We start from the raw sequence: 12,252 nt of genomic DNA, 5'->3' as shown, positions 1-12,252 counted from the left end.
GGAGGAGGGGAGGAGAGCATAGGGGAGGAGGGGAGGAAGGGAGGAGAATGACTCATCGAAAAGGATGATTAAACTTCTAGAAAAACTAAGGACAAAACAGAAGGTGCAAATACAATATTAAGAATGAAACAAGGGACATCACTAAAGAGCCTACAGAAATAAAAACTATTATGAGAAGTCTGTAGGTTTTTTTTTTTTTTTGAGACAGGGTCTCACTCTGTGGCCCAGGCTGGAGTACAGTGGCAAGATTACAGCTCACTGCAGCCTCTACCTTCTGAGCTCAAGTGATCCTCCCACCTCAGCCTCCCAAATGCTGAGAAAATAGGCATGAGCCACCACACCTGGCGTATTATGAGAAATTAATAGGAACAATTTTATGCCAGTTTTTGCAAATTTAAAAAAATAAACTTCCTTAAAGTACTTTCTAAACTGACAAGAAACAAAATCAGAATAGTTCCAAAACATCAAAAAAACCCACAAAACCTATCATTAATAGGCTCTCTATACAGAGAACTTCAAGGTTTAATGGCCTTACCAATTAATTCTTCCAAACATTAAAAAAAAAAAAAAAAAAAGCAACCGCCAACCCAGGCTGGGCGAGGTGGCTCACGCCTGTAATCCTGGCACTTTTGGGAGGCTGCGGCAGGCAGATCACTTGAGCTCAGGAGTTCAAGACCAACCTGGCCAACATGGTCTCTACTAAAAACATATAAATTAGGTGGGCATCCTGGCGTGTGCCTATAGTCCCAGCTACTCAGAAGGCTAAGGCAGGAGAACTGCTTTACCTTGGGAGGCAGAGGCTGCAATGGGCCAAGATCACTCCACTACACTGCAGCCTGGGTGACAGAGCAAGACTCCAACTCAAAAAATAAAATTAAAAAAAAAAAAAGGCGGCCGGGCGCGGTGGCTCAAGCCTGTAATCCCAGCACTTTGGGAGGCCGAGGCGGGTGGATCACGAGGTCAAGAGATCGAGACCATCCTGGTCAACATGGTGAAACCCCGTCTCTACTAAAAATACAAAAAATTAGCTGGGCATGGTGGTGCGTGCCTGTAATCCCAGCTACTCAGGAGGCTGAGGCAGGAGAATTGCCTGAACCCAGGAGGCGGAGGTTGCGGTGAGCCGAGATCGCGCCATTGCACTCCAGCCTGGGTAACAAGAGCGAAGCTCCGTCTCAAAAAAAAAAAAAAAAAGGCTGCGCCTCACGCCTATAATCCCAGCACTTTGGGAGGACGAGGCAGGCAGATCACCTGAGGTCAAGATCTCAAGACCAGCCTGGCCAATATGGAGAAACCTCGTCTCAAGTACAAAAGTTAGCTGGGCGTGGTGGCCGGTCCCTGTAATCCTAGCTACCTGGGAGGCTGAGGAAGGAGAACTGCTTGAACCCAGGAGGCAGAGGTTGCAGTGAGCCGAGATCATGCCACTGCACTCCAGCCTGGGAAACAGAGCGAGATTCTGTCTCCAAAAAAGGGCTGGAGTGGTGGCTCATGCCTGTAATCCCAGCACTTTCTCTCTTTTCTTTTTTTTTTTTTTTTTTTTTTTTGAGACAGAGTCTCACTCTGTCGCCCAGGCTGGAGTGCAGTGGCATAATTTAGGCTCACTGCAACTTCCGCCTCCTGGGTTCAAGCAATTCTCCTGCCTCAGCTTCCCAAGTAGCTAGGATTACAGGTGCATGCCATCATGCCTGGCTAATTTCTTGTATTTTTAGTAGAGATGAGGTTTCACCATGTTAGCCAGGATGGTCTCGAACTCCTGACCTCGAGATCCGCCCATTTAGGCCTCCCAAAGTGCCGGGAGTACAGGGGTGAGCCACTGAGCCTGGCCTAATCCCAGCACTTTGGGAGGCTGAGGTGGGTGGATCAAGAGGTCAGGAGCTGGAGAACCATCCTGGCCAACATGGTGAAACCCCATCTCTACTAAAATACAACAAATTTGTGGTGCACACCTGCTGTCCTAGCTACTCAGGAGGCTGAGGCAGTGGAATCACTTGAACCTGAAAGGCAGAGATTGCAGTGAGCTGAGATCACGCCACTACACTCCAGACTGGTGACAGAGTGAGGGAGAGGGGGAGTGGAGCGAGAGAAGGGGAGGGGAGGGAGGAGAGGCTCACGGCAACCTCTACCCCCGGGTTCAAGCGATTTTCCTGCCTCAGCCTCCCGAGTAGCTGGGATTACAGGTGCCCACCACCATGCCTGGCTAATTTTTATATTTTTAGTAGAGATGAGGTTTCACCACGTTGGCCAGGCTGGTCTCAAACTCCTGACATCGGGTGATCTGCCCACCTTGACTTCCTAAAGTGCTGGAATTACAGGCATAAGTCACTGTGCTGGGCCTTTCTTTCTTTCTTTTTTTTTTGAGACAGAGTCTCACTCTGTCACCCAGGCTGGAGTACAGTGGCCAGATCTCGGCTCACTGAAAGCTCTGCCTCCGGGTTCAAGCGATTCTCCTGTTTCAGCCCCCACAAGTAGCTGGGATTACAGGCATGTGCCACCATACCCAGCTAATTTTTATACTTTCAGTAGAGACAGGGTTTCGGCATGTTGGGCAGGCTGGTTTTGAACTCATGGGCTCAAGTGATCCACTCGCCTCGGCCTCCCAAAGTGCTGGGATTACAGGAGTGATCCACTGTGCCCAGCCAAGGATTTTCTCCATAGTATTTCATACAACCTCATGCAAATAAATCTCAATCAAAATTTCAACTAAAAAGATACCACTTAGAATAATACAAAGATATCAAATACCTAAGAATAAATCTAGTGAAAAATGCTTAAGATTGCTATAGAGAATTACAGTGTATTCCTGAGAAATCAAAGCAGCCTGAGCTACCAGCTTTGCTGCTGTGGTGTAAAAGGGGCCCTGGACAGGAGCTGGAAATGGAAGTAGCTGTGCTTCAGTAAGACTTCATTCACACAATTCATGGCTGCTTTTGACCTGTGGACCACAGTCTGCCAGACGCCAACTACAGCCAATGCAAACCTCATCAAAATTTCAGTAGGTTTATTTTTGGGGAGCAGGGTAGGGAGGTGGAGAGTGTAGAAACTAATAGACTCATTCTAAATTTGCTTATTCCAAAACAATCAAGGAAAAAAGAAAGCAAAAATTTAAATAATAAGAAAGAAAAAAATAAAAATAAACAAAATAGGCTGGGTGCAGTGGCTCGCAACTCAAAGTAATTCCGGCACTCTTAGAGGCTGAAGAGGGTGGATCACCTGAGGTTAGGAGTTCGGGACCAGCCTGGCCTACACGGTAAAACTCCATCTCTACTAAAAGATACAAAAACTAGCGGCGGGGTGGTGTACATCTGTAGTCCTAGCTACTTGAGAGGCTGAGGCAGGAGAATCGCTTGAACCCGCGAAGCAGAGGTTGCAGTGAGTTGAGACTGCACCACTGCACTCCAGCCTGGATGACAAAAGCAAAACTCAGTCTCAAAAAAAGGAAAAGGCAAAGAATCGTAAAAACAATCTTGAAGAAAAACAAAGTGAGAGGAATAATTCTATGAACTATCAAGACTTATACAGCTCCGTTGTGCCAATGTCAATTCCAGGTTTGGATATCATGTAGAGCCACTGGGGGAATCTGGGTGGAGGGTATATGAGAACTCGCTGAAATATTTTTGCAAATTCTTGTGACTCTATAATATCTCAAAACATTTTATAAAACTTCAAAACAGGCAAACTAAACTATTAATCCATTGGTCTAAGGCAGGGCAGTAACTGAGGAGGAGAAGGGAGGCAGTGATGGGGCTGGCATGGGCAGCCTCTGAGCTTCTGGGACCTGAGCGGTGACTACTCAGCTGCTGGCTCTGATAGCACCCTGAGCTCCAGCCCGTGTTGTACACTCTTCTGCCTTTGTGTTAAGCTTCAAAATAAAAGGTCAAAGAACAATGTCTACAATGCAAATATTGATCAGTATAACTCCCAAGGACCCATAAGGAAAAGGTGCCATCCGAAGTGCAATGACACATTCTTGCCTGCTGAGAAAAATCTCACCTAGATGAAGGGCGCTGGAGGTTGGGGGGACGCAGGGCAGCAGAGCTGGCTCATCCAAGCCCTGCCCACAGCCCAGTCCTACCACATCTGTGTCTGCAGAGCCTGTGCCCTGAGAGTGTTCACTACGTTAAAGGGCTGTTAAAAAAACAAACAAAGAGAAGAATGTGAGACCGAGGTCATCAGAGGCCCAGGATACCCGAGGTAGCTGCTACCTGGCCCCTCACAGAAAACACCTGCTGGACCCCACATTGGACGCCACCACCAAGATGAACCACAAAACTACTGCAGTTCTAACAAACCAACTCTAAGAAACGTTTTATGAGATAATCAAAGCGATTTGAACACTGTACAAATATTTGATGAAAGTAAGAAATTATCACGAACGTTTTAGGTGTGATAATGGTATTATGGTCATGCTTGTAGAAGAGTTCTTATCCTTTAGAAAAACACACTGAAATAAATACAAAATGATACGATGTCTGGGACTTGCTTCACAATAATCTGGGGTGGGGGGTGGAAATAAAGGGATACAGAAGAAATGTGACTGGCCATGAAGAGATGATGTGGAATCTGGGTGATGGAGACGTGGGGGTTCATGAAATAATTAATCTGTAGACGTTTGAAAGAACTCGCAATGAAGGGCTGGGTAAATGCAGATGGTCCCTTCACTAAAGCCCCACCTTTGGGCTATCTCCCACAGCGTCAGGAAACACCGGGGGAAGGCTCACAGCAGCCCTGCCTCACTGCTGGCCCTGAGAACAAGCCAGCTGCTGGGTGATGGAGGCAGAGCCCAGGAGGGCGGCGCAGGCCGCTCTGCAGGGAGAGTCAGACAAGACCCATGTCCAAGTGAACAAGGCAATCTGTGGTATTCAGCGTATGACACTACTGTGTGAAAATATGTCTACTGGGGAAAAAAAAACTTAAGAGGCACATGCATTAAATCATCAACAGTAGCCATCTCCAGAGATGACAGAACACTGGTTTACATATTTCTGTATTGTTTGAAATTCACATACATGAGTTAAACATCTGTCAACAGAAGAATTTTTAACAGTTCAGTTCATATTACTTTAATGCATTCAGCACTAAGTTAATGGGAGATGGGAGAAAAATATTATATGAAGCCGTAAAATTATAAAGAAAATATCTGAAAGTGGCGGAGGAGTAAGATCAGGATATAGCAAATTACGAGATACACAATTCTAGTCACTGGGCTGCAAGGGCCAGGCAGTAAAGGTTTTCACAACTTCTTACCACCACCTCACAGCCACGACAACCCCCGGCCCACGCCACGGCCCACGCCACAGCTCCCATTCCGCTGCCACTCACAACACACACGATGGATGTCCTCAAGTGGAACAGTGGCCTTTCTGGGACTGCACTTTCTCAGAGCTCCAAGCAGACATGAAATACTGGTTAATTCCCTGACTGAATGTTTGATGGTATGGAATAATTATGGTTAATATTTTTGGAATGTGATCATGAAATTCTAATTACATTTGAAAGAAAAAAAGTCCTTATTTTAGAGATACACAGCTGGGCATGGTGCCTCACACCTGTAGTCCCAGGACTTTGGGAGGCTGGGGCAGGCAGATCACTTGAGCCCAGGAGCTCAAGACCAGCCTGGGTAACATGGGGAAACCTCATCTCTACTACAAATACAAAGAAAATCTAGCAAGGTGTGGTGGTACATGCCTGTGGTCCCAGCTACTCAGGAGGCCAAGGTGGGAGAATCACCTGAACTTGAGAAGGGTAAAACTGCAGTGGGCTGTGATGGTGCCAGTGCACTCCAGACTGGGCACACAGTGAAACCTGTCTCAAAAACAAACAAATAAATATACATACTAAAATATTTACGTAAGAAATAATCTGGTGTCTGGGATTTGTTTTAAAATACTTCTGTCAGGGATGGGCGGGTGGAGCATGACATAGCCAAGAAGACTGGCCAAGGCAGACCGCTGGGTGCAGGCACAGGTGCCACCACACCTCTCTACCTGTGTGTCCACAGCCTGGAGAGGCAGAAGCCCAGGTCAGGTCACATGTGAGGCAGGAGCAAGGATGGACTCCAGGAAGACCCCATTACAGCTGCGGTCTCCTCTCCTCTCCTCTCCTCTCACACCACCCACACAGAAGAAGCCGCAGACTTGAGAAGGCGGGTGTCCAAGGTCCTGCCATGATGCCCCAGGACCTCACACCTGCACCTGCACCTGCACCTGCTCGGTGACAGGACAAGATGGCTACTTTGGAGCCCTGTGCAGCTCCCAGGGATAGCAGGAAGTGCTGCTTATTCCAGAGCCAGCCATAAGAAACACTCCCCTCGTTTTTGTTTTTCCGAGATAAGAGTCTCACTCTGTCGCCTAGTCTGGAGTACAGTCCACAATCTCAGCTCACTGCAACCTCTGCCTCCTGGGCTCCAGTGATTCTCCTGCCTCAGCCTCCCAAGTAGCTGGGATTACAGGTGCACATCACCACACCCAGATTAATTGTTGTACTATTAGTAGAGACTGGGTTTCACCATGTTGGCCAGGCTGGCCTCAAACTCCTGACCTCAAGTGATCTGCCCAGCTCAGTCTCCCAAAGTGCTGGAATTACAGGCCAGAAATACTCCTTCAAATTCCAGCTCTCAGATTAGCAAAACGTACACTGTTCCACACGTGTTGCACGGAAGAGTCACAAATGCTGTTTCCACGGCCTGAAGATGAGCCGCACAGCCAGGCCCACAGCAGGACACATCAGCATCCATCGTGACAACGCCCCAAATCACACAGCCTTTGCATATTATTTACCTGTTCGGTTTTTCTTGCAATGAGATTGCCAATGGTCTTGCTGAAAAAACTGGCGAGCAGAGGATTGAGTGGCGGCTCGTGGTCCAGGAAGTCATACAGGAGGCTCAGCAGGCTCTCGTCCCCACCGAGGCGGTCGCTGATCTGCGGCACATCACAAGTCAGAAGCTCACAGGCTGTGTTTGGGTATCTAAAAGGGCACAGTCCAAGCACTGGAGGTGAAATTAGACTTCTCCAACTTTTAGGAAGCTGCTTACATAGTCTGCTTCTTAGGAAGCAGATCCACGTGATAAAAACAAACACTACAGGCCGCAGAACAGAATAAAAACGTGTCTATCTGTGACCCGCTGATATTTTTGACTGCTAGACGTTGTTTTTTAACTTACTTTCTATGCTCCTCATGCCCTATACTCTGATACCCTACATTTTCTGACCCTCCTCCCATTCTTTAAATCACCTTTCTTAGTCTTCTGGCTTTTCTTCTCTCCAGGCCTTCGTACTTACCTGTCAGGTCTCTCACCTCCCGTCTACCCCACTGTTTCAGTGAGGCCGCACCCACATCTGCAGCCATGTCCATCTCCCTCTCCACTGAGCCTCTCCTCTCCCTCCAGGCAGTGCCCCTTCCATCAACAAACACAGACCCAATCCATCCCCAGATGGGAGACACACCCCATCAGCAGCTCAGGAAGCAGTGTGAGGGATGAGGCACTATGCAAGAACTTTATGACTAAGAAATACCAATACTTGTGAATAATGTACTTTTCATTTGATTAAAAAAAAAAAAAAACAGATAGAAAACAATCCTTAGCCCAATGCATCTAATCCCACAATGACATCACTGTGCTCCCTCTTTTACACCTGGTAGACACAGGTGGATGACGGCCATCACCCTAGGAGAGGCACACCCCACAGCCCAGGCTGCAGCCCTCAAAAGCAGCCCCCCACAGCAAGGCCTGGCACCTGACCCTGCCTCTAGGAATGCTGGAGAGGAGCACAGGCCCAGCTGGCAGGAACCCAGTGGGAGCGTCCTGTGGGAATGGCTGTCTCAGAACAGGCCTGCCCTGACACCAGCAAGTGACCTGTCCTCTCTGTGTCTGGGTTTTCTCATCTGAACGTGTAGGTGAGGACAGACACGGTGGCTCACACCTATAATCCCAGCACTTTGGGAGGCCAAGGTGGGTGGATCACTTCAGCTCAGGGGTGCGAGACCAGCCTGGGCAACATGACAAAACCCCGTCCCTACAAAAAAAAAGAAAGAAAGAAAGAAAGAAAAATCAGCCAGGCATGATGGCATGTGCCTGTAACCCCAGCTCCACGGGAGGCTGAGGTGGAAGGATGGCTTGAGCCCAGGAGGCAAAGGTTGCAGTGAGACAAAATCACACCATTGCACTCCAGCCTGGCTGGCAGAGTAAGACCCTGACTCAAAAAAAAAAAAAAAAAAAGCCAGGCACAGTGGCTCACACCTGTAATCCCAGCACTTTGAGAGGCCAAGGCAGGTGAATCACTTGAGGTCAGGAGTTAGAGACCAGCCTGGCCAACATGGTGAAACCCCGTGCCAACTAAAAACACAAAAATTAGCCAGGCGTGATGGTGCATGCCTATAGTCCCAGCTACGTGGGAGGCTGAGGCAGGAGAATTGCTTGAAGCTGGGAGGCAGAGGTTGCAGTGAGCCAAGATCGCACCACTGCACTCCAGCCTGGGCAAGAGAGCAAGACACCATTTCAAAAAAAAAAAAAATGGAATGTGCAGGTGACAGCGCCTGCCCATGCCGGTCGCACATCAAGTGTGTGCTCGAGGTCAGCTGCTATGACCTTCCTTCTCTTGCCAACGCGTGGCCAGTTCCGGGCACAGAGGCAGCACTAAGCCCAGGTGGTCACTGCAACTGGCTAGAAGGGGCCTGGGTTTGAGAGACTCTACAGGAAACAGCTGGCCAAGCCTGGCAGCTGACCAAGTGTGGAAAGGGAAGAAACGGAAGGACCTCGGCTGGCTGTGGGGTGGGTGTTCCTCATCAGCCCAGACAAAAAAGTGCCACTTTTAGAGCTCTGAGGAACAGCACCTGTAAGGGCAGGTGGAATGTAGAGACCTGCTGGGTCAAAGAGTGGCCCAGCAGGCTCGGGTTCAGGGGAGAGGACATGGTTGGGGCACAATGGAGGCCCCCTCTCTGCCCACAGGGGCGCTGCAAGCTGGGTCTGTGGGCAGAGAGGGGGCCTGAGAGCTGGGCACAGGGGGCTGGGGAAGGCCCAGGCTTATCCCCTCACTAGCCGACCTTTCTGGCCTTTAGTGTCCTTATCTGTGAAACGGGGCAGGCAGTACCCACTTTGTGGGATGTCACAGGGGCTGGCCAACAAGCACCTGGCACAATGGACAACACACAGCCCCTCAGGGCAGGAGGACCACAGGGCAGGAGAGGAGGGCCAGGTTGGCAGCATCAAAGGCCACAGCAAGGCCCAGGGTCTACCAGATCTCTAACACTAAGACATGGTGCACAGGGCAGGGGAAAAAGTCACATCCCATGGGGTGAGGAGGAAGATCAAAGGTGAGGAAGCAGAGAAACGTACAAACCATTCCTTGAAGAAGTATTTCAAGAGCACAGGGAACAAACTGAATTTTTTTTTTTTTCTGAGACAAGAGTCTCGCTCCATTGCCCAGGCTGGAGTGCAAGGGTGAGATCTCGGCCCACTGCAACCTCTGCCTCCCAGGTTCACGTCCTGTCTCAACCTCCCGAGTAGCTGAGACTACAGGCACGCACCACCATGCTTGGCTAAATTCTGTATTTTTGGTAGAGACGGGGTCTCACCATGTTGGCCAGGCTGGTCTCAAACTCCTGACCTCAAGTGATTCACCTGCCTCGGCCTCCCAAAATGCTGGAATTACAGGCCTGAGCCACTGTGCCTGGCCCCAAGCTGATCTTTCTACATATGAACAAACGTATGCACACATGGCACAGACCAAGCTATAAGATGCTGACTCTCTAGATGGAAGAACTAAGATATTTTTCCTTTATCAACATTTTACAACTATTCTTCAAATAACAGGTATTCCTCTAGTAGTTTTAAAAACCTGGCTGGGTGCGGTGGCTCACGCCTGTAATCCCAGCACTTTGGGAGCCAAGGCGGGTGCATCACGAGGTCAAGAGATCGAGACCATCCTGCCCAACACAGTGAAACCCCGTCTCTGCTAAAAATGCAAAAAAATTAGCCAGGCATGGTGGCACGCGCCTGTGGTCCCAGCTACTCAGGAGGCTGAGGCGGAAGAATCACTTGAACCCAGGAGGCAGAGGTTGCAGTAAGCTGAGACTGCGCCACTGCACTCCAGCCTGGTGACAGAGCAAGACTCTGTCTCAAAAACAAAAAAACTTATACAAGGTATAGAAATTCCAGTCAAACATAGCAGATGGAGCACAGAGGCCTGTTGATATTCCCTCTCAAATAACACAAAGAATTTAAAAGGCAAGAAAAGAGAAGCAGAAACAATGAAACAGGCCTCGGGGACCGAAGCGGCTGGCCATGTGAAGACCGACTTGGCACAGGGAAGGCTGAGTTTCAGGAGCCCACAGAAGGGGGACCAACTAGAGATGAGAATTCAGGCCACAGAACTCCAGGGGGGCCTGGAGACTGAATCAGCGGCCAGCAAGGGCAGGGTGGGCTCAGCCGGCCAGGGCAGTGGGAGAGCCCTCTTCCCACCTCAGCTCCCAGGATACTGACAGGTCCACACCCAACAGGGGAGAGCTAGAAAGATTCTTTTCTGGGAAAAATAATGGGACAACGAGAAAAGTCAACTAGCGTCCTCTAAGCTTGTGGTGAACAAGCCCCCCGCAGATCCCAAACTCTGTGCAGGAGTTAGGGCCTCACTCATGAAAGGATGGTGAGGACCAAGCAGAAAACAAGGCACTCAGAGGAGAGAGAGCGTAGAGAACAGAAGGCAACTTTTAAACTACAGTATTTTCAGAGATGACACACTAAGACTGTGTATCCATGAATAAGAACTGGAGGCTTTTATTAAAATATCTGAGAATAAAAAAGAGCTCTTAGAAATTAAAAACACAACAGATGTTGGGCACGGTGGCACGCACCTGTGGTTCCAAGTGCTTGGGAGACTGAGATGGGAGGATCACTTGAGCCCAGGAGTTTGAGTCTAGACTGGGCAACACAGCAAAACCTCATGTTTAAAAAAACAAAAAATCATGGTAGAACGTTCAAAAGTCAATAAAAGGGTGACAATTTAAAAGATGAAGAAATCTCTCTGATGCAGGCCAAAAACGCAAAGTATAAAATATTAAAGGCAAAAGTAAGAAAAGCATTAATTCAAGTGATCTAATACCTAATTAGAAGTCCCAGAAACAGAAGAAGGAAAATATCAAAGAAATAAGAGAAACTGCTCTCTGCTAACGCCATGAATTTACAGACTAAAAGAGTTTAGTGAGCCCAGCACAACAAACGAAAAAAAGGAGTATCTACTGTTGACCTCAGTGTGAACCTGCACATGCTGTTTACTGCTGAGCTGATTTGTTTACTCAGGGTACAATGCTTACTTATATTAAGTTTTCCCTTAGAATTAGTAGTTTTTCTCACTGTTCTGTTTGCTTGATTTTGTCCTTATCTGTTACTAAATTCTCCCAAGCTCTGACTATGACACTCTCCTGGCTCAGTGATGCCGTTCTGGGATCCCCTGTCCTGACCCAGAAAATAGTCCACATTATTGGGAAATTTCGGAAAAATAGGGCTTAGAAAAGAACCTAAACGCCCTCAGAGAGGAAAGAAAACAGGTGGCACATGTGAGCCGGGAGCTTGCTGCCTCTGACGTGTGAGACTAGAGGGCCACACGGGGCTCCCAAATCCCGGGGTGATGCCCAGTCTGAGCTTCCAATCAGAGGGTCTCAAACACGTAAGCCCGATGCCCTAAACATCATCACCCACTAACTCCAACTCGGGAAGCTGTTAACAAGTACGGTTTACCACAGGAAGCAAACCAAAGAAGAGGAAGAAGCCATCACAGGAGACAGACGGTGGAGCTACCACAGTGGGGATGGAGGGCCCAGGAACTGCTATGGCGGAAGTTCCCTTCCTCCCCGTGTTTCCTTTGGTGGAGACGCCTTCTTCCTTTCAGTTCTGCCCTGAGTGCAGCAAGTCTCCCTGGGGTAGGGCGTGCTTCCTGGGGGCCGGCTGTGACTCACTGCGGCTTCCCACTGGGTGGGCAGTTCTAATTCTGCAATCAGGAATGAGGAACCCCACGGCTCAGAGTTATAAATGACACTACTTTATGAGTAATGAAAGTGACAGCTTGGTGTCTCTCTACTGGCTCTTCTGTCTTATTTCTCAAATAATCCAGGTCTTAGCAAGCAAACCAAAAAGACCAGGAGCATCCACAGGGTTCTAGGGCTGACCATGTGACTGCTGCTGCCTCCGACCCTGGGGTGGCACTCTCTGCTGTGGCCCATGAGGGCAGCGCTCTGACTCTGGAAGGTGACCAGCTGTCTCACAGC

General features: G+C 48.8%; 1 protein-coding gene across 9 annotated transcripts in view; it reads right to left on the bottom strand.

The window, feature by feature from the left end:
• The window catches only part of PPP6R2 (protein phosphatase 6 regulatory subunit 2), a 99,090-nt gene that overhangs the window by 30,439 nt on the left and 56,399 nt on the right, over positions 1–12,252 (bottom strand). For 8 of the 9 annotated variants that reach the window (XM_017504928.2, XM_017504926.2, XM_017504929.2 and 5 more), the window contains one exon: positions 6,774–6,960. In XM_017504928.2, the coding sequence (XP_017360417.1) occupies positions 6,774–6,960 (187 nt within the window). The remainder of the gene's footprint in view (positions 1–6,773; positions 6,961–12,252) is intronic. The other variant, XM_037730088.1, reaches the window with a different exon arrangement.

The sequence above is a fragment of the Cebus imitator genome, unplaced genomic scaffold, assembly GCF_001604975.1.
Source record: "Cebus imitator isolate Cc_AM_T3 unplaced genomic scaffold, Cebus_imitator-1.0 Scaffold329, whole genome shotgun sequence".
Lineage (NCBI taxonomy): Eukaryota > Metazoa > Chordata > Mammalia > Primates > Cebidae > Cebus > Cebus imitator.
This window is presented reverse-complemented; position numbering and strand designations above follow the sequence as displayed.